Consider the following 23,486-nt stretch of genomic DNA (forward strand, 5'->3'; position numbering starts at 1 on the left):
GTACTGTTTATATTGTATTCTTTTAATACATATCGGATTATATCGAATTAGTTATTACAAAACATCGGATGCACTTTTTATTTACATCATTATTATACGTATTCCATACGGATTGCTTACTCAGAGATGTATATGGGGCATTCCACGTCAAACCAATGGTTCATCGACCCAACCCTGGGATTCTGATACCCAATGGATTGTTTTCTTTGTTTCGGTCAAAAATAATACCTGTAATTTTTTGAAATTTTTCCAGGATTTTGTAAAAGCGTGGCGAAGTGAGGAAATACGCTCGACATAAAGATCGACATTTTTAAAATTCATGAATTTTTTTTTTCTTGCAGCAAGGAACGTATTGTTAATATATTTTTTTAATACTTTTTTTTCTTGAAATTTTGTTTTGAACAAAAAACCCATTGGTCATGAGAATCCCAGGGAATCAGGCCGATGACCCGTTGCTTTGACGTGGAATGCCCCATATATGTATATATATTTGTAGGCGACAGAAAAGACTTTGTATAACAAATTTAGGAAACCGGTTTGTATCATTTAAAACATGCCAGTCATTACAAGCATCAACGCGGGTCAAACAAACAATAACATCGCTATAATATTTGTGATAGATTATTAAAAATCAGGGCTGTGCTATTAATCTTTGACTTTGGTTATTTGTATTTTGAATTGATCAATTAATCGACTTTTCGATTGATTGATTAATCAGCCCTTTTGATTTCTCGGTTTTTTCAATTAATCGATTAATCTGCTCTTAGAAGCAATAATCAATAATTCAATTAATCGAAGTCTGCTATGTAATCGATTCATCGCACAGTTTCTTTAAAAATTCTACTCGTTGCATCTGATTTTTATATAATTATCGATTCTTGCGTCGTAAAAAATCTAACAACGTACCTACAGGCATAAAATCGTACATTTCGCTCATGTTTGATTTTACAAGTACAATAATATGTCTATAACAAATATAACGCAAGTCGCCGCAAGGTTTCCTTGAACTTTGGCCCGGCAGACGGTAAATTTATATCATGATTTGGGATTGGATTAAAAATTTGCCACTATGAATTTATTGCGACGTATTTTTTATTTAATTTTTCTTTATTTTCGTTATTTTCGCGACTCCGTTTGTTGCATTGATTTTCCGGACTGAAAAATCTTCATTATACTTGGTTGAAAACATCTTTTTTTAAGCCTAGAAGTTTAAACTATCGGCTATTACTTACAAATTCTTCTCAAAGAAAATTCTTCCACGTCTAATTTCTCTCGACGAAAGACTTCGATGTGTAAATATTTTATGTCATTCAGAAACCTCGTATGCACGTGTAATTAAAATCCAAAATAATTTCCAATGTATTCGAAGAAAATATTCCCTGTTGAATGAAAATTTCATGGATTTTTTTTTTTCAAACCATTTCACACTTCTGAACGATGAGCTTCCCGAATCTCTTGAAATTCTTGCGACAACTTTACGATGTTATACTGATTATTTTCAATAATATCGTCACCGTTCTCTAAATTAATCTGTAGATTATAATTAACAAAATTATTCATCTGACGTTGTTCAATTATTGGTACATTATACATATATTTACATGTCCTTTTTTCAAGAGCAAGTAAATAGTAAACCTAACGTGAACTGAAAGTAGTGCATGTTTGTTGAGTAATCATAGATAGGCGTTTTGTTTGGAAACAAGTGTGAAATGTAACATAGAGCATGCTCAATAGGTACAAAGCGTTTAAATATTATTATTACACGCTGTAAAACTGATGACTTATCACATATTTGACTGCTTGTATTGAAATAACAAGCACTGTAAGTAAAAGTAATTTTCTAATTAGAACGAAAGCACAAAGGTGCAATTGCTTATTATTATTGTTATTATTATTATTATTGTTATTGTTGTTGTTATTATTGTTCTCTTATTTGCCGGTTAAGAGATTATATTACAAATAGTTGCATATCAGTGTAAATACGAACGTGTGTGATGTTATCACACACAATGACTTTATTATCCAATTATTAACCAATTCTGCGCAATTATGTATTTATATTACCGTTTATAATCACAATTCCTTGTTTTTGAGGTTGACGTTTTATGACTGTAATACTGAAAGTATTTATTGTAAATGAAATTTTGTAAATAATGTACAAAATTTACGACTCTAGTATCTTAAAAAAAAATGTACTGTGAATTTGTTGTACATGCTTCTGTATGTTGTAACGGTAAAATGAACGTCGTTCATTAATATCTTCATCTAATATTTTGACGTGGTACCTTTTTTCTTAGTCATAATATTTCAATACCGTAACAAGTTGTGTGAATATTATTGATATGCTTTTGACGCTCAGTTTATTGCTTAATTTATGCAAAAAATTAGTTTATATCAAGCTGTTAAAATTATGCTAATCTTTTATAAAACCATGTTGATTCGTTCGTATAACTGCATTCAATTACAAATCAGCATTTCTTATCTTAAAAAGTGCGATAACGTTGCTATGCTGTGAAATGAAGTTGAAACAAATTGCAATCTGGTGCACACATGTTCATTTCCGTTATTGCATTTTTTCTTCGAATATTTCAAATTCAATCTGTGGTCAAAATTTCAGAAGAAATAATGCAATGCAATCGTTGAAACTAAATAGCAAAAAAAAAAAAAAATAGTCAAGATACTCATCAAACGATCCCATGTAGCATCTAATGTTTGAAAAATTGCTGCAAAAGCATTTCAGTCGAGACAAACTAAATGCGTTAGAAATAATTCAATGTCCGTAAGAACGATTGAGTTGAAATATTGTATCAATATTTCAGTTACACTTTAAATGAAATATCATCTTTTCTGGAAACTCCAGAATTGTGATTGACAGAAGTTCCGTAATCAGATGCTCGACTGATTAGAGCTCGATGAATTATTTCATTGACTTTGTAATAGTGCTACTACACTGATTCGCTTGAAGCAAATCCTAAAAAAAATTTATATGTTTAATAGCAATTTATTTACCGTTATTGAACCGAATTACCATTATGCAAGGGAACGATGCCCTCCTGAAGTTAAATGTGCAGCATAAACAAAGTCTTGTTACGTTACTCGTAATCACGTAAAGTCACTTGAAGTCACGTATAGTTGTGAAGTCACGTGAAATCACTTAAAGTCACATATAATCACTTAGAGTCACGTAAAGTCACATGAAGTCACTCAGAGATACGTAAAATGACTCCGAGTCACGTAAAGTCACTTGAAGTCATGTAGTCACTTGGAAAGACGTAAAGTCACTTAGAGTCACGTAAAGTCACTCCCAAGTCATGGAGTTACTTGGAATGATGTAAAGTCACTTAGAGTCACGTAAAGTCACTCCCAAGTCATGGAGTTACTTGGAATCACGTGACGTCGGGTGAATTTGTGTGTAGTTATGTGACCTAACCTGAAATCATGTAAACTTGTAGGTTGAAGACATGAAACTTTTTAAAGTTTAGAAGTCAGGTGTGCACCCAACTTCAGGAGTGATCACCCCTCGCCTTTACGTCACCCAAACTCGCTATATAGTTTTTGATCGAACCTGGTCATTTTTGTTTGGTTAAAATCGCACAGGGTTCATGTCGGATCTTAACGAGAATTATTTTTTCCAGCCTACACTGAACAATGCCGAGGAGAGTCAAGCAAATTCAACGATGTACCAAAGTATGGATCGAAGTATGAACCGAAGCATGGACCGAAACATGGACCAAAGTATGGAACGTGGTCGATCTATGGTTGGTCCAATGAGGTCGCGTCCTGCGGAGAAGAGACATGACACCTCGCCCTACAGTGGTGTACCTTATTTGTTGTCCCCTCCCCCAGATACTTGGCGCAGAACCAATTCAGACTCTGCCCTTCATCAAAGTGTGAACGATTCCTGCCAGATGCCTTCCTCCATGCCTCACCGGCGAGGTAGCGATGCGTGTCGGTTTCTATATTTTTTTTTCATTTTTAATTCAATTCCTTTGCTGCGTATACGTGTACTATACTCTGTATAGTCAGTGTTGTACAAGATAATTACGAGGATCGTTATCTAGATGAAGATGAGATTATGCATGTAACTTCATCTATAGCAAATAACCGGATCGCGTGTCATGCAATTATATTTACGTATAAACCATAAGATTATCCCAATTATCTCATCTAGATAATGAAAAAGTGAGAAAAGAATTGTTGGGTCAAAAAAATATTTCTTTGTGGGTGGCGGACATTTTTTTTTCGCTTAGGCAACGAAAAATTTGGTCCGATCTACTGGACGGTTTAATTTTTTCGAAACAACGAAAGATTTTGCGATATCAAGTATAATTTAATTCAAGCACTACATGTAATTTGGTAGGTGGTGAATTGTCTCAAACGATTCTTTTTCATTTTCACCGTAGTAGATTATGAAGAACTTTGTTGCCTGAAATTTTTTAGCAATGGTGTATCAACGCAAGAGTTTCTTTCAGAATGACTTTTTCATTGCATGATATATTTTCCCAAAATGAATTTACATTCTTGACTTTGAATGATATCGCCTATGTTTCAGTAAGCGGTTCGTCTTATCTTTATACCATAAAAAAGATGAAGATGAACAGCTGATTTATCAAGATAAAGATGAAAGATGAACTTAATACAATTATTTCTGTGATATAAAAGATGAGGCGAATTTATCTAACAACAAGATAATTATCTTAAATGGAATCATTTAGAAAACGTACAACACTGCAGCTGTAATCTGATGAAGTTTTTCTTTTTAAAATAACCTTTGCTGAACTAAAATTCAAAGAACAAAGTTCGATTTTATTTATCATAATATCATTTTGTCTTGTGTCCTTTTCTGTGCTACATGAATCCACAATATATTCACCAACGATAAAGCTCCTTTGCAATATTATCTGTAGATCCGCATATGGGAGACATGGGTTCCGAGCACAGAGAATCGCATCGTGGCTTCATGGAGAGGCCGAGATCTTCCTGTGAAATGCCCAGAGTACCTGGAATAAAGTACATATCTCTAATCGTGTATCAATAATTATTTAGACACTGCGATCAATAGATTAATTCGGGCTACTTCAATTAATTATTTATTTTATTAATCTTTTAATAGAGTGAGTGAATTTTAAGAATTTATACCTCAACAAGCAATTAGTTATTTCGGTTGGGTCAATTGCATCTTTTTGTTTATCAGAATTAATTAATAGAAAAGATTGTTATCGATAATAACGTCAATCATTTCGCTCGGTGACATGTCTTGTAGTGCTCACGATATCTCAAACACAGCTCAACCGATTTCAAAGGCAACAATATTTTTGGGTAGTTAATCCTTCTTAAAACAATCCCACTTTTTCAAATCACTACATCATCGTTGTTAGTTAAATAAACAAAAGTTGTGAGTTTTTTTTATGAAAAATCCAATTTTAACTTGATATGGTCACTAATTTATTGAAAAAAAAAAATTCGAACCCTAGCAGCAAAGCCAAATTATCCAAGAAAACTATCTCTAAGTTTGAAGTAAATTAGTTGAGCCGTTTTTTTTTAGATAACATGGGCATTGCAAAAGTCTGATCGAGCGAAACGGTTGACTTTATTCTCAACAACAATACTTTGTATTAATTGATTCTTAGAAAAAAATATGTAAATAAAGCTTGATCCATCAATTGATTGCACAGCTCTAATATTTACCATATAATTATTAATGTCACTAGGAGTTAGGTCACTGTTTTTGAAAACCTATAAAACCTGAAATAGTTAGGAGTTTCGGTTTACCTGGAAAAATCATGGAAAAGACATGTCGTTTTGTCGAATTACTGGAAAAATTTAAAGTTGAAATTTAAACTTTCCTATTGTTCCAACTATTACAAGTTTTAATGAAACACTTAGGAAAAACATCATGACTTTTCCATGATTTTTCGAACGAGTGAACTACCAAAACTTTAAAATATTTGAAATATAATTTGTAATCCTAGATTAAATTTCCTTACTGATCATGTTAATTTTTATAGAGAAAACACATCCGAAAAATAACAATTTTGTATTTGGAAAACCTATCAAAGTCAAAGATTCTTGCCATCGAAATTAGTGGCCACCCCGGTTAGGGTTTGGGTTGAAGATAATATTTTTAATTAAAATACAATCGGAGTATAGAGGCTTCTGATTGTCAATATTAACGTACTCCTGTTTATTATTTCAGTATTTATCCAAGTTCTCAACCACCTGGGCAACAGATACCGATTGGTAATAACACCGGATCCTTACCTGATTTAAGCAACGTTCATTTTCCGCCACCGCTACAAGCCCCTCTTGATCAAGAGGATCATTCGAGTAGCACGCCATACAGTACCGTAAGTTGAACTTGTTCATTTTTATGTTTTTGTCCTTAGTTGTAAAGTTCTCATCTACGATGACTGTCAGAAGACAAGAAACGCCACATCATATGTGCCAATAGTGGTATCGTAAGCTTCTGGATCAGTATTGTTATAATACTAATTGTAAATCGACTGTCTATAGATATGCTGCGGGGTGTTTAAAATGAAAGTAGGTGGTATTTTTCTGCTCTTGAAATCCTCAGACCTGTTTTGTTTCTAATTCTGAATGGAAACTGTCAAAAAACTTTTCGCTAATTAAATTCTTTCCAGAGAATCATCCATCTACCTACCGCACATTGATTTAAAAAAGTGTGTTATCTTGGTCTCGCGAGACAAAATACAGTAACATTTTCGTTGTACTTCTTAGCATGGTTGTGTATTTGATGTCTGAGATTATAATTGATTCGAATCATTTGTTACTCTTTGTCGTTTTAGTTGTGAAAATGATCCTCATAACGGTAGTTAAAACGTTTTATTAGTAATCAAACTTTGAAATAAGCTTTTGCATGATTATTCAAGAATTGTTTCCCTTACTTTGTTAATTCTAAATTTTAATGTTATTGTACAGCCGTTGTTATATTTTTTACTTTTATTACAATATATTAATACAGAACAGGCACGAAGTACTCACTTATGCACAATGTTAATTGAATGTAATGAAAATGTTCATATACGTAAAAAAAAAAAGAAACATCATTATAATATGAGTAGTTAATTTATGACGTACAACTGAAAATGTAAGGGAGATACGCTTTAAATGATCCTGCCAAATGTTTGTTTCAAGGTTTTGTTTTCACGAAAATGTCTTTGTGAATGAACTTGACAAAAGTGAGGTGGCAGTGCGTATTTTCTGTTGCATCATCCATTTTAAGGAAATCGAAAAGGTTCTCTCGCACAATTTCAGCTCTAGATATTCTGGCGTCAGCTATTGTTTCCGCCTGTATGAGTGACCAAACTAACACTCTATAATTACAGTTGGTTCCATTGGTTAATGTGGTTTCACGACTTTCATGCTGGAAGATGAACGATCGACACTGTCGAGCTTTAAGTGATATTTAACCACATGTTTTTGATCTGATTCTAATGTTTTGGCTCATTTTGACAAACATTCAAGAAATCTTAGGCTGTAGTTTCAATCTAATAATCCAACAAGTAGAAAAGCTCATGATGTTGAGTTAGTAACTTTAACTTAACGAAAAATTGAATGAAAAATCACAATCTTTCAGCTTTGGAATGATTTTGAAATAGTCGAGTATTAGAAATTTGAGTGTGTCAACGTTGTAGTAAGATTTTCTAAATTTTGGTCAGTCTTAAAGTTGTGAATCAATGTGTTTTCCTAAAATTTAATCTTCACATTAACGTTATAAACTTCAGTCTCATGAAAGCAGCCTATGCTTGTCCATATAATGCGCTTTTTACTTCTTATCTTATTGTTAATGAAATGGATCTCGAGCTAAAATTTTAAGAGCGTCAATTGCAGACTAACACAACATGCTTAGTTCTAAAAAGTGAAATAAAAAGTAAAAGAAAACACTATCTATTATTGGCAATATTCAATCATATTTTTTCAAAGTACGATGATAGTATTGTTGACAGTTTGTTTACTTTAATTCAATTAACAATGCATTTCTTATGCAAGTTTTATCAATCAAATTTCATAAAATTGCTGTTGCTTCTTATCGCAAATCTATTTTATACATCTTTTGTGTAAGTCGAAATCGCCTCCACAGTCTAAAATTTATTGTGCATGGATTTCAGAGTCCTCAAACGAGCAGTCCTACGACTTTATCGCCAACCAGCTTACAACAAGCTCGAAGGCTATCTTTTTCACAAGATCATAGTCCGGCACATGCCCAAGTAAATATATTCAAGACATCTTAGAATGATAATATAGTTATTGTGCCTCATTTTTACTGTATTTTCTTATTTTAAATATGTCTTGGTACTTATTTTTCTACTGCGTTTATGTAGTTTTTCTTCTTCAACATTTCAATTCGTCTAGTAACGAATCGAGCATTATTATTTGTGCAATAGATTAGTTGAAACAATTCCTTTTTCGTCACTTCTAATCTATTTCTGGCAGAAACTTCACTTTGGGTATGTATGTTGAATTACACCATTTTTACTCGACTATTACGTCCGACAACTAAACGTCCGTCATGTATATTCCATTCCAAATCAATATAGCGCTACGTCATATATTTCCTAGCTGCACAGCTTTTCATGCAGTCTAATCAAAGCTTTTCCTCTTCGCTCAGTTCAGGCTTACGATCAGCTTAAACGGTTTTCTTTCTCTGTGTGGTACTAGAAAATTCATCTTGACATCGTACAGACATATCTCTTTTAATGGGTTCTTGCGACCTTGTGAAATTCGTTGCAACATTGTTGAATACTCATTACTAGTTGGATCGACAATTTTACCTTCTGCTGTGAAATTTAAGTTTGGAAAGCAATAAGATTCAACTATAGTCCTTGGAGGCATATGTGCAATATGTGTAAACGTTGGGGTCAATTGTAGCGATTTTATCACGAGATAGTCATAGTCTTATATTTATTATTTATCAAATTACTATATTGGTAAGCTACAACGATCTTTTTTGAATGTACAAAAATAATAAATACTGCTTTTATATGTAAAGGCTTCAATGTTGATGCTTATTTTCAAATCGCTTCCAAATGGTTCAAAATCTGGTAGATCCGATCGTCACTGCAATGTTATAAAATGACTTAGTGAACGATGCCAACGTGACTAAAAAAACCGAATTTGTAGAAAACAATCTTCTGCATAAAATGAACAATCGTACAGTGAAATGGATGAAACCTACTGGGTGTTTGAGCATTATGAAGTGATTTCAGATGAAGTATCCATATTTAGGATCACATTCGGCTCGTGCCGTCATATCACACTCGTTGAAAATGGCCTACCTTCCACCCTTGTAACACAATGTACTATTATGCGATAAGTGTGGAAAGTAGATAATTTCTCAACGAATTATTAAGAAATATTTTATTCAGGTTTCAACACATACTCTAATTTTCACGTATATTTGTCCGTTTCAATAATCGTTTTTTCTTCTGCATGAAAAATATTGTATTTCTGAAATTTCATAGCATTTATTTTTCAGTAGCTGTATTTAGTTGTGCTTATTTTAATTTACGTTTTATTTTATTTTTTGCCTCTGTTGTAGTGGTTTCTCGTTTTTTGTTATTTTCCAGAACCATTTATCAGTGCCTGTTAACTCTAGGTTTCTCCATACGTGCAAGGTCAGTAGCTGTTCTTTTCTATATATTTGTAAATTTTTTTTAAAACAGTCTTTTTTACTAACATCTTTGCCTCAATCATTTCGCACTCACCCTTCTCCAATATAAATGAAAATATACATAATGTGAATAATGTGAATAATGGGTGGAGTGAATCCAAAATATAAATGGCGAGGGCTGCTTCACTTAATATTCGCAGTACGTTACATATTTTTGTTAGGTCTGGACAGGTAGGTGTGTTTTCTTCACTCCACATTTCATACAATTGTAACATTATTTTGTATGTACAATTTCGATAGTTAAAGAAATATGTGTATAAATTAGTATTAGCCTAAACAACCAATATACATGAATTATTATTAGTTTTGTACATGAGTTGTTATAGCTTATCATTTTCTTTTAGATATTCTTGTTCGGCATTGCATGTAGAATTGCGCTATGTGCAGCATTTTCATGTTAGTGATGTGTAGACTCATACTAGATGAAATAACTGATGCTTTACTCGGTCGGTAAAGATAGATTAGAGCATCCTCTTAAAGCTAGAATTAGGTATCTTCTCTCCTTTAGTTCATTTTGTATCTGAAGTAGCTAAAATACTGGAAAAGTTAGATATCTCTTTCCCAACCATAAATTTTATTTATCTCGTTTTGTGACAAGACTAATTCAAATGTGTTCAAAGCAGGGTGTTGCACTGGACAACAGCACAAGTACTTCACAACAAGATCTTCACTCTTATACGCAACCACCACCGCCTGCTCACAGCCCTCAACACTTTATTTACCAACAGCCGCATAGTCCGGTGCAACCACAAAGTCCGGTAAGTATTTACAAATGTAATTCAAGATAGTTTAACAAGCAAGATTGTTTAATTTGATCTTGCGCATCATGCGATTATCGTATTCTTTTTAAATTATTTTCTTACAGAAGTCGTCGCAGTCACATCAACCAGTGAATTCTTTGGGGTCATACCGAACTCCTCAAACTGTGAGTAGGCCGTCACCTCAGTCGTCGCCAAGTCTCACCGTTCGGGTCAGTATTGAAATTACTAGATTGAAAAAACACTAATGGGTGGTTCAAATTACGTACAGGTGAAATCTCTGGATTTTCAATCTTCTTACGCTCAAGGGTAATGTGAATTACTGCAGACCTTTCCCCCAACACTCTGAATATCCCTATTTTTTGTTTTTATAACATCCCAAGGAAATTGAAAAAATTCATAAATGAATGGAATCTATCATATTAAACTTTGGAATCAAAGAAATGACTGAATTTTGAAACATAATATTCATTTCAAGATTGCAACAAGAGTAGATAACTGCAAAGAGTCCGGCATAGAATGATCAATGAAAGTAATAAATTTTGTAGTCACTAGATATTTTTTATACGAAACTTAGCAACTGCGCATTCGCGAGCTTTGTCCTCTTTTTACATAGACTGGCCATCTTAAGCTTCACCTGTCAAATAATCATGTACGTTGCCATAAGTTTGACTGTAACCATAAACGTAGGATGTTGGGGAATAGGCTTGGCATACAATTGCCTACAATAGCGAGGCGGTTGTTATAGATTATTTGAAAGTTGGAATATTTCAATTTTAACGATAGTATTGACAAAAGTGACTAGAGTATCCATGCCAGTTTGTGGAGTGACTCCACGTCACAGTTATTATTTGACTTATTGGTGGTAAAAACTTTGATCTGCAATGAATTCTGAACTAGAGAGATTCAATTTTGATTTCATGAGCGCTGTTGGAAAACAATGCCAATAGGGAACCTGCATGCATCTGAAATCTCTATATTCCTCTATTGGACTCTAAAGTAGGATGAAAAATAATGAATTTCCCAAGACAGTTTCTTTTTTCGAGCAACATTAACGCTGCAATAATTTTTTCTTTTACACTAATTTTTCTTGGTAAATTTGAACCGGCAACCATTTTGCTGGACCCCTCTATCAGTGCCGCCAGGTGACACGGTCGGGCACTATGATCGGCTGTAAACACCGTCTGGTTCGAGCAAGCCGGAATCCTAACCTGCAATATTAATATTTGAAGCTCTGAAGCATAGTTGGCGTTGTCAAAATTGTATTTATCTCAGTAAATAACTTTTAGTTTGGTTAAAATAAAAAGACAATAATGGATCCACCAGCTCCGCAACCAAATTTAGATTGGTACATGTATTGTTTTGTACCATCTTGTAAAAATACAACAAGTTCAACTCCAGAAAAGATATTTATCCGAGTGCTAAATAATGTATTAAAACGAAAGGCTTGGTGCGATGCAAACTACATTTACATGGTGTATAACAAAGTTAGGATTCCGGCTTGCTCGAAGCAGACAGTGTTTAAAGCCGATCACAGTTCCCAAACGTGACACCTGGCACCGCTGATAGAGGGGTCCAGCAAAATGGCTGCCGATTCAAATTTGCCGAGAAAATTTAGAGGACAAAAAATTATTTTCTGGCGTTAATATGGCTCGTAAAACAAAACTGTCTTGGGGAATTCATTATTTTTCATTCTACTTTCGAATAAAATTAAAATTAAAAAACATGCAACTTCCCTATTATATGACCAAAGTCTATCGGGATGGTATTCAACTACGGATCAATCGTAGATGGACTCTAAAGTAAAGTGACACAGTTACGATTATGGTAAAGTTTACGGTAATGTACATGATTAAGGACTTCATTGTAGATGAGCCTTATATGAAGTGATTTGGAAAGAGTCTGTAAACTTTTAGTGTAAAGTGGTTGATGATTGACGTCTACTACGAGTCATCGTAACAACATTATGTGAATTTGCCACTTACTCGATGATTCAATGGCTGCACTCGGTTTCCTAAGACTTTGCTTCTGCTACTTGCAGGAAATTTTTTTTTTTATACATATGTCGATCACTGTATGAAAGAGCACAATCACTAAGTATTGTTAGGAAAATGGGCTAAGACGGTTTTCATAATTGAAGTTCAGTTCCAATACAAGATTCACGAACTCCCCACTTTATTCAGTTTTTAGTTGACTCGTAATTCATGGAAAATCTGCAAGTACATTGACATAAAAAACATTTTTTGTGCTGTAACACTTTACTCAGAACTGTGACACTTGACATATTTGCTTTGTTCCCCTATTCTCCATTCCGTTAGGCAATAAAATATATTTTATTTTTACAGAGCCCGTTAAGTTATAGTAACAATCCATCAGCACCACCCAGCCCGACAGGACACTTGGGTCAACCGAACTTTCCCACAAACAGTATAGATCAAAATACTTATTTGCCTGATCAAACGCAGGCAGCGGCACTTCAACAGCATTTCGAGCATTTCACCATGGTAAGTAAATCAATGTTTCCTCAATCAAATTATGATCTCGAAATTTCATACCTTTTACAGTCATTTTACACTGAATCTATTGAGTATGTTCGTCATTTCCTTTATTATAATTACGTGATTGATAAGAAAAAATTTTACTGCAAAATTGTACTCGTTATCTTCATAAATAATACCACAGAGCTAGTCGATGACGTATGTTTTCATTTTTAATAATAAATTGACGAAAAATGAGTGCTTTTTTGCAGTTTCGAAACAAACATTACAGCTAGCAATGTAAATTTTTATGAATAGTTTGTTTGACGTAATTAACACTTTAGAGACTGGATTATGAAATTGTGAATGGAAAAATATGTTTTGTTTGAAATAAAATTGAATTACTCCCTAGAATGCAAATCTACCTTAGATTAAAAAAAAGATTCTGAAGATGCCGTTGCTATATTTACTTTCACAGTCTTCCTACGAACGAAATTAGAGTCCTAACTGTACGGGTCGGAAATCTAGGGTTATTTCAGGGGAACACACCAGTTGAAAGCCCTGTTTTGTTATGTGTTATTACAAAGATTTTCAAATAGAGTTTGAAGTTTATGGGCGACCTTGTCTCTAAAGAGTTAAAAATGTAACCCTTATAGTACCTTCATTAGTTCACTTTTAATCATGCTATACTTTTGATTTTGTGCATATCAAGGGAGTGGTAAGTATGACACAGAAAATCACTACCCAAACTAAATGATATAAATGAATTAAGCAGACGTAGATTTTGCTACTGAAGAGAATATTTATTGTTCCCAGGAGACTAATACAAAGATATTTCGACTATGCGTTCGGAACTTTTCCGAATTTGAGCATAAATTCCAATCTTGAATACGTGTCTGAAATTTACCGTTAGAATTTAATTAGGCACATCTTATTGTTGCCTGTACCAACATCTTCAGCAATGAATTATTGCGATGCAAATTATTATGCATATGTCAATGCACAAGTACATTATATATGAACAATGTACGTACTTTCGCCGGGAAGAGAATATAAACCAAAAGAAACAGATTCAATGTGGAGGGAATATTTGTACAAATAGTTGATCTGTTTGTAATCAAAAACTATTTCTCTATCAGTGTAGGCGTGCAAATTACTTAGATCTGATGTGTTACATTTATCACTCGTCATACATGTTAAATGAGTCATACTTCAATGATCAGTATTAATCATTTTATTCTAAGCAAATGTATGTGGAAGGAATATGGAAATTCTTTTTTCTCCAGTTGAATCGAGATGTGACGACTTCGTAAACTTATATTCATACTGTTTTGGAAGCAGATTTCTTGCGTTACGTTCATACAGAGTTTACGGAGTTAATTTGGCTCTTTGGTCATTTAGCGCTTTGAAGATGAATCGGTCAAATCATCCGAATCAAAAGTGAAAACGCAAAAGAAGCCGTTCAGAGAATATTCGACCGTGTTCCTTGGACCTATGATAACGGACAAGAGTAAAATAATATCTTTACTATATAATAAAAATGAATCTGAGCAAATTCGAAGAACACGATCTAAAATATCAAATATACAAGCAAAGGTTTTGCCGTTAGAACCTTTAGAATGTTTGGATTCCGGTGTTTTTAATCAAATTCTAATGGTTGGGCTTTTTTTATTCACCGTAGAGCGAGTCGAAGAGATTTTCAGAGACCTCCAGAGTGAATAAAAATAGATTTGTGTCAGTATGGTGCGACAGATGTTTGTCAACAATCACAGTTGCGTGTTTTAACTATAAAATAATGCAAGATTTATTGATTGTCTTCCGGACAATTTGTGGCAACTAGTCAGCGAATAAAATTAGCGAAAAAGTAGAATTGAATTAAAAACACCAAAGCTTAATAATTAAAAAAATTCGAATCGTGAAACTTTTTCTCAAGTTGTTAATGTCATAGTTTGTGTTATTTGCATTTTCTCACATTTATTTCTCTTCCATTGTAGAGATGTTGTTTCATTCGTGTCTGTTATCTTTCGTGCAAATAGAAATGCTTGAAAATTTTGTAAACGGTTTTAAATTCACTCCTACTTTTGATTTAGGCGGTTTGACCGATACATTATTAAATCCTAAACCATAATTCCACTTATATTTCATCTGTCTTTTGCCTATTTGTAACTGTGTGCGTGTCGTTCTTGTATCTCATTATGTATTTCTCACATAACGTTGGTGCTTTAAGAGATAGTTCGTGTGTAAGTAACTTCGATTCGATCAACAGACATAGGTTGAAAGAGATGTATTCAATTTCAAATATTAAATATCAGGTATTAACTATCGAGTAATAAAGTCGGGTGCTTACGTACATTTTAATTTTGTACATGATCTCTAATTGAAAATCTTTAAACCAGTTATCCTTGATATGTTACCTGCTTGCCCTGTTAGGAATGGGCGCAAATAGCCCAGCATCTAGCGGAATCTGGCTGCACATGGACCACACAGCTAGAGGTGACAAGATCCAAAGAATTTTTTCAGAACCTGAAAAAATACCATTCCGTGTGTCGCTTTTAGGTTTTCTATACGTGATATCGTTGTGATTATTTTTATACCTTTTCTAGGGTCATCAGTTCACCTTATATATGACTTGTCTAATTTTAGTAAAGTAATGAAATTGAAATGAATCCTTGATCGAACGAGTAAAAAGTTTTCTGCACGATTTATCTTATATTTTAGTATTAAATCTTGTTCATTTTTTATAATTCTGGTCTATCTAATACATGAATTTTACAATATTGTTGGGTGAACATTTAATTAATCTACGAAAAAAAAAAGCCTAAATCAATCGCTATTACACAGGCTGTCGTCACATTTACTTGTTATAAAAATTCTTACGTAGTGAATGAAAAATTGATAGGTGTATAGGTGATTTGTAGTAAAAATGGTAAAATAAAATACGAGATGAATGAAAAAAAAAAAAAAAAATGCACCGCTAGTTGCCCTTGTTTCAAATACGAGTATAACAACATTTGTTAAAAATTTTGTAAGCAATGTTCAGCTTTTGAAAAAAGTCTTGGAAATTTGATTAAAGTCGTTGTAATTTTATGACCAAGAATTTATAGTAAAGAGCAAAAATTCACAAACGATTGCTTACATTTTGCGACTTCTATTCACATATCATCATTTTCTGTAAACACATGCTTTTGCACGTTCAAATTGAAAACATTGTTGTATACACATTTCGTATATCACCGCTTTTTGTCTTTTGCGTTGAACCTAAATATGCACATTGTAATAAATATACAACCTTATGCCACGTAGATTATAATTATAAATTGTTTATAAATTTTAGCAGACATACGACAAGGCATTATAAAGTTACCACATATGGCCTGGTGGAAAGTATTTGCAATATGTCGCAAAAGTTGTTTCGTGATTAGTATTTTAGTTTTTCGCGAACATTAGTCAATTAGTATGAGAATTGAGCTATTGTTAAAGAACGTATTTTATTTCTTAACTATGTTCGACTAGACGTGTGATCTTTTCATCAATATGCGTATCTAGTGAATAATGTCTTACGATAATTTAAGTTCAGTACTTTCCAAGTTCAAGCAACAATGAAAGAAATCAACCAATCTGAAGTAAAACAGATGTATGAAGTTTTACTTCGGCGTTTGCTACTCTCTGAATTATATCGGAATATTTATTATATTTAGATGGACTCACCTGTGGCAACGACGACATTGGCTACTTATATCAGCTCTCCGAATCACACTACCAATTATACTCAAGTAAGTTGACCCGATGCTATCGCAAATGGAAAAATGAATTTCACATAATAGTAAAAAAAAGAATTAGGTTCAGGTCTTGTATGAGATCTTGGAAACAATCAGTTTCTCACATTATATTTTTACCCTCAGAGCGACATGATCAATGTCAGTGGAGAATTGGGCAGTGGAGACGCCGGATATTTTAGTACTAGTCCGCAATTGGTGTATCAACCTCGGACACCAACGTCGACTCAACAATTAACACCCCAAACACCAAATACACCTAGGATTATACTCACCGGTATTTATGAAATTTCATTTCTTCAGTTCTTGAATATCTTCTCAAGGATCACCTCATCTAAAGATTACGGAAGTATATTAGAGGACTGGCATCTTCCCTATGCGAGCCGTCTTACAATCGGTCTCCCTTATTGTTGGCTAGCTCTGTGTTGTACCGTAGTTTTGACTGTGGTGTGCTGGCAGTCACTTCGCCCGGTCGAAGTGTAAACAAACGAAACAAACTTCATAATACGTACGATTTACAAATATTGCCGGGAGTTGTCAGTCCTCTAATATACATCCTTGCTCAGGAGTGGGCTTAATAGACCAGTAAATAAGCATGAAAGGTAGTACTTTTTGGTATGAATCTGTAAACTTGATTTAAGGGTAATTCTATGACGCTCAATGGAATGGCGATAATAATTTTGCAATTAATCCCAGAGATCACTATAAACAACAAGGTTAGATCGTTTCATTCTGAACCTAATAAATTTATTAAAAACTATGTCAGACAAAAGTTGTTGCGGACCAAAAAAAAAAAAAAAATGTAAAAAAGTATCCTATGTTTATCTTCGTATCACCATTCGATTCAGCGTTATTGAATTACTCTTAGATCAAGTTTTTTCGGATCCATTTCTAAAAAGTATTACCTTTCAATTTATTTCTTGGGCTATAAAAACTTTGCTGGTACATATAAGTTATCGAAAGCCATTTTTAAAATGGTGGCTTCAACGTGGTAGTTAAAAATTAAAGGAGTTATTTGTTTTGCATTCAAGTTAATTTAAGTACGCAGAGATTTTAGAAGCTACTGATTATGGATCTGAAGTAAAAATTTGAAAATTTTGAATGCTCGGTTCTTTAAATCCACTACTTGGAATTTTTGTAGGGGTGAAAGTCAGAATTTCATGGAATTTTCAGAATTTTTACGGGATTCTCAACATGTTTGATAAGAATTCTAAGAAATCTAGTACAGTTCTGAATATTTTCGTAGTTATTTGTATGAGAAATACACAGGGTTTCAGGTCATCTTATGTGGTTTCAAGAAGTTTTCGTGTAAGGCATTCCTTTGTTAACTGCGGTAAATTATTTAAATATTCGATTTGTTGAATTTTGAGACAAGAATAAAAATACGCTCAATCGGCTGTAACTATAAACGTGTCCAAAATTGAAGTTTTTCTTTTTTCCGAACCTTAAATATGTCATATTAGTCAAGTATTCTATAAGGTATCTATCAAGATCGGATGTTGAGACTTTAGATATTCCCTAAGATTTTTCAAATGAAAATACTGGACAAAAAACAGTGCCTTTTTCTAAATATTTATAACCACTCACATTTGAGATATGATTTAATTTGCTATTTCCAAAACGTCCGTTTCCTGGAATATGAATAAATTCAGAAAAATCTAGTAAAACATGACTCAATTTTTGAGCCTTTGTTGGAAATTCAGTTTTCATTACAGCAAACAATGAAATTTTGATGGTGAAAGTGGTTTTCTAGATATTTTCAAGAAATGCATGAACTATCGTTACAAGAGGTTTAATGTATTGCACGTTGTTTTGTGACAGATTTTTCAGCAAATCATGGCTTGTCAACTCCAGACTTTCCAAGAGATGACTTTGATCCAAATTTATTCTCCGAAGACGACGTGCTTAAGCATGGTTTGGAACCGCTGGATTTTGGTGATTTGCAAATGCTCACTGATTCGAGCACTGTGTTATCTGATCCAGCTGCCGAACATCACTTTAGATTAGATTGACTTTAAGATTGAAAATACTGTGACTAATTTGTGCGATTGCGTTATTATAGGATGAAATAACGACGACTTGATGTGTTATGACTTAAGACACTTGAGCTAATGGGGTATTTTGAATATTGTTCACAGTTCTAGTAACTTGATGAATGCAATACTATACTATAAACATTTTCTTCTAGAAGACTAAATTTGAATTTTACGGGCTTCAATACCTCTCTCTCTCTCTCTATCTATCTATCTCTCTCCCCCTCCCCTCCCTCCGTCTCACTCTCTTTCTCTCTTTCGCTCTCCATTGACCGTCTAATTCTTGTAGTTTATCGATTATTGGTACCCGCTCAAAAAGTTCATAATGTTCAAAGCATGATACGTGTAAGTTTTGATCAGTGATTTTCATTTACTCAATAGCATAATGGAATTTTTGCAACAAAGTTACCAGAACTTGTAACAGGATCTCAAAACCCGTTCGTGATAAATCGTTAATTAAAGATTAAGTAACATAAATCTTGATCAACTTTATTATTTTTTTTTTTTCTTTCATTTTATACTACTTTGTATATTGTACTATGTATGATCTCTAAGGATGCACAAAAGAAACCGTTAACTGATTTATACATGCTTTTGTCATACGCAAATTATGGTAAACTACTATCAAATGTATACATAATATATATAATATATACGTATATACACATATATACATATATATACACGGGGTTTTCCATGTGAAATCGACATTTCGAAAATCCGCGGCATTTCAGTTTTAGCGGGTGATTTTTTGTATAGTCTTACGCCCTCTGAAATACTTTCCTGATTTTTTTAGATTTTTTATTAAAATCGTTTGCGATTTATGAATTTTTTCCAGTTCAAAATTACGCCCTTACCGATAGTCTTTATGAAATGTAAAATAATTCTGTCATCAAAATTGACATTGGTAAGACCTTCTGTTTTTTATACTGATGAAAAGAACAAACATTAACAATTGAACCATTTTTCTGAGTGACAATTTTTTATTTTGTAATACAACATACATGTCACAATCTTTTATTAACAATATTTTATTATTCTCTGTATTAACATCGTATTGCGTATCACTTACGTCAGTGCAATGTTGAAGTAAGAAATATTGACAGAGGATGGAAAGAAAAGTCTGAGAGTATTATCACACAAAAAATCTTCGATCGAAACTCGGATAGTAAGGAGTTTTTCGACTCGTCTATTTCACGTGGAAGTCTCCATACAAGCATGAGTATATGTGTATATATATATGAAAACAAATCTACATATATACATATATACATATATATGGTGCAGGTTCTTTGGAACTGAAGCACTAAATGCATAAAGACACACTGTTAAAAATATAAAACACATTACCCGTGTGTTTTTAATGGGACGGATACGATGTTGAAAAAATTGATCGTGATTTCTGAATTCATTATTATTTTCTGGGCACATTTTGTATACACTTATAGAAATAAGTTTAAGGTCGAATGATATGGTCATTATTAGGTAGAAAAAAAAAATATTAACACGTTTAATATCACGTTTAGCTATAGAATATATACCCAATTCAAGGTCACGGTTAAACAAATTTTCATACCTCAGGTATATTTAGCTCTACTTCACAGTCAATAATTTGAGCTAACGCTGATTTTAGCGTCAAGTCAATCGTCACCACAGGTTCTTTGTTTTATTTTCTCTATTTTATTTATGAACGTTTTAAAATTCTTGGCAAATATTAAATTCACCGACTCCGTTGTAAAATTGAGGTAATTGTTATCTCTTTCCCAGGAGCAGGTACATAAAAGACTAAACGTACACATTTCAAAGCAATTTATTCACAGTCGTAAGATTTGAACAGATGAGAACAATGTTATGTATTTGATTTCTTTTTAGACTCAACATTACTTCAATCGTTCGATTGACATTCTTCAATTCATAATCAAGTGCGAAGCTCATCTGAGAGTTATGCTCTAAAAAATTTCAAATACAAGAAAGACTGGGGTGGATACCAATTTCTGCTCACTATTGTCTAACTCTTCTGATTTACAAATTTTTCGATCAACAACAAAAGAGTTAAAATTTGAAAAAATTTTACTGTAATCGCATGAATAACTGATTAATATAATTCCGGGAAAAATTGATAGTTTTTATCAAGCGCTGATAAGGTGAAAGCGTATTTAAGCTGATTTATAATACTTTGTACCACAATTGGATATATATATATATATATATATATATATATATATATATTGGAAATTTTTATGTACGTAAAGTGAAGAAACCTAAGGTAATTATTTCGCTTTTTTTGTTCTTCTAATTGAACAATTATTGCGATAATGCCCGTGTTTGAAAAACATGACTTCGATCATGTTAATCTATCGATAACGATACATTACAAATAGGGGTTTGCGGTACTGAAATTCTGCGGGTTGGATCGGATCGGATAAAATGGATGACTTTCGGATCGCGTACCCAAAAATTTCGGATTAATCTAAAATCTCGGACATCCGAAAATTTCGAGTTACTCAAAAATCCCGAGTTCCTCGAAAATCTCGGGTTTGCCGAAAATTGCGGAGTTTTTGAAAACTGGTCACTGCTGTTTTCGCTTCTCCAAAAATACCGGGATTTCTAGAGTGAACAGATTTTCCAAAATTTCGGACTTGTGTCGTTTTCGAAATTCCGGACAATCTGAAGGAAAATTTAATAGCCGTCTGGAATTATGAGTTTTGCAGGTTCTATTCTCAAAAAATCAGACTAGAGGCTCACCGAAAAATATACCCTCGAATTCTTTCATATCTGCTTCATTAGCACATCTCCGTGAAATAATTTTATTATCGATCAATAGGGTGTGCTGGTACTGAAATTTTCTGGGTCAGGTCGGGTAAAATTGATTACTTTTGGGTCAGTGAAAATTTCGGGTACTCGGAGATTTCAGACTATCCAAAGATTTTGGCATTGCCAAAAAACCCGACCCGATGCAAACCCGATAATTACAAGTAAAATTTAATTGCTATTTGCATTGATAATGACCTTTTTCAATGAATAAGAAAAAATACGAATGAATCATCTTAGGCTTCTCTACTTTGTGAACATGTGAAAATTGGAATATTGTTTTTCACACAAAGTATCAATTGGTAAAGTTTTATTGTTAACCTTAACATGATTCTTGCAATTTTTCAATTACCACTTTTCTTCTAATGAACAAAATTGCAAAGTATCTGTTAAGAAACCATATTCATGATGTGTTTTTTAAAGAATTATTTTACTTGAGTCGTTATGCATTGTTTCTAGTTGTTTCTTATTTTTTTTTTTTGTTTTCAGAAAACAGCGCGCTGGACGCGCATGTATTGAGTAAATATGATATCTTCTGTGAACACTGGGTAAATGTGTTTATTGGAGAATCTTAAATTCATCAGTAAACAATATGCGAAGCATAATTGGAGAGTGTCTCCAGCAGAGCAGGCACTTTTGAAAATTAATATTTCTAATCTTTATTCTGAGTTTAATTGGTGAATTTTTTGAGAAGACTTTACTGATGTACATTTTGAAAATTTTCCAGTGAGTGATTTCTCAAATATACATTTGTTTGCGAAATCGAATTTTTCATCTGTCACTATTGATCTCAGGTTCTAGTGGCAATTGTTGTGTTATTGTATAATATAAACCAGATACGACATTTTGGAAAGTTGTAAAGAGTCATTAAAATCTGTGCTAGCATGCACGGTCCCTGGGAAATGAATACGAATTATCCTCCAGTAGTTGTGCTTGAGACACTACCTAATATTCCAAAACAGCGTTAACTGTGTCAAACATGGTTAAACACATCACTTATAATTAGTTTTGAAAGTTGTTCTGCTTTGACGGAGATTATTTAGTAAAATGTGTACACTCCTTAACACATACAGATACAAAAACACATTCATACAATAATGAGTAGTATACGACAAGAAAAAAATACATCTGTACGATATATTATGCATGGGGCTTTCCATGTCAACTCAAACAATGATTTTCCTTCACTTTTTTTGATTCGCTCCACGATTTCTTTCCGATTCTCTTATCTCAAAAAGGTGTTTCTGAATTTTTTCAAACCGTTTCAGATTTTTTCAGACGCGTATCACAATCGCTTTTTTTTTAAATCTCCGATCATTTTGATACACGTTCCAGGATGGAACGATTTCTTTTTTTTTTTTTTGATAGCATTTCCTATTTATTTGGTCAACTAAAACTTTGCTTAAAAGGTCTGAAGATTCTCAAAAAGTTCTGCAATAATATGTTTTTCACTCTGATCGGTTCTATCATGAAGCGATTCAAAAAATAGAGGTTTTGAGAATTTTTCGGGAATTCTCAGATCGTTTGCACAATGTTTTAACTGACGAAAAAAATCAAAAGTGGTCACAAAGACTAGAAATCTTCCCATCATTGGTCGGGTGTCAGAGTGATCGGTGTGAAAAATACGATTTTAGAGTTTTTTGAAAAAGGCCAATTTTGAGATGGGTCTGAATAATCATTAAAAATTGATTGTCGTAGGTAAAAATCTGAATAAATTCAGGAGTGCTTTTTTAAGACAGGAGAATCGGAAAAAATGGCGAGGGAAAATTGTTTGTCGAGTTGACATGGAAAGCTTCATACATATTCTATACAATACGTGAAAAAAAATATCTTAACATTGTCCATTTATAATCTATAATCAAGATAGAATTAGACCATGAAGTAGATTTCTATGTCTAACAGTTTTTTTTTGTTTTTTTATGTACCTTGAGTATACTGTT

At 33.1% G+C, this 23,486-nt stretch overlaps 1 protein-coding gene across 6 annotated transcripts in view; it reads left to right on the forward strand.

Moving 5' to 3' along the window:
• The window catches only part of LOC124308618 (CREB-regulated transcription coactivator 1-like), a 59,719-nt gene extending 36,848 nt beyond the window's left edge, over window positions 1-22,871 (forward strand). Inside the window, exons 3-15 of one of the 6 annotated variants that reach the window (XM_046771469.1) lie at window positions 3,636-3,948; window positions 4,908-5,010; window positions 6,197-6,347; window positions 8,130-8,228; window positions 9,588-9,635; window positions 10,315-10,449; window positions 10,557-10,661; window positions 12,795-12,953; window positions 13,639-13,644; window positions 15,357-15,419; window positions 16,625-16,699; window positions 16,829-16,979; window positions 18,524-22,871. In XM_046771469.1, the coding sequence (XP_046627425.1) occupies window positions 3,636-3,948; window positions 4,908-5,010; window positions 6,197-6,347; window positions 8,130-8,228; window positions 9,588-9,635; window positions 10,315-10,449; window positions 10,557-10,661; window positions 12,795-12,953; window positions 13,639-13,644; window positions 15,357-15,419; window positions 16,625-16,699; window positions 16,829-16,979; window positions 18,524-18,714 (1,599 nt within the window). In that variant the 3' untranslated portion in view covers window positions 18,715-22,871. Of the gene's footprint in view, window positions 1-3,635; window positions 3,949-4,907; window positions 5,011-6,196; window positions 6,348-8,129; window positions 8,229-9,587; window positions 9,636-10,311; window positions 10,450-10,556; window positions 10,662-12,794; window positions 12,954-13,638; window positions 13,645-15,356; window positions 15,420-16,624; window positions 16,700-16,828; window positions 16,980-18,523 lie in introns of all 6 variants that reach the window. The other 5 variants (XM_046771470.1, XM_046771471.1, XM_046771472.1 and 2 more) reach the window with 5 other exon arrangements.
• Window positions 22,872-23,486: the final 615 nt, after the last annotated feature.

The sequence above is a fragment of the Neodiprion virginianus genome, chromosome 7, assembly GCF_021901495.1.
Source record: "Neodiprion virginianus isolate iyNeoVirg1 chromosome 7, iyNeoVirg1.1, whole genome shotgun sequence".
Lineage (NCBI taxonomy): Eukaryota > Metazoa > Arthropoda > Insecta > Hymenoptera > Diprionidae > Neodiprion > Neodiprion virginianus.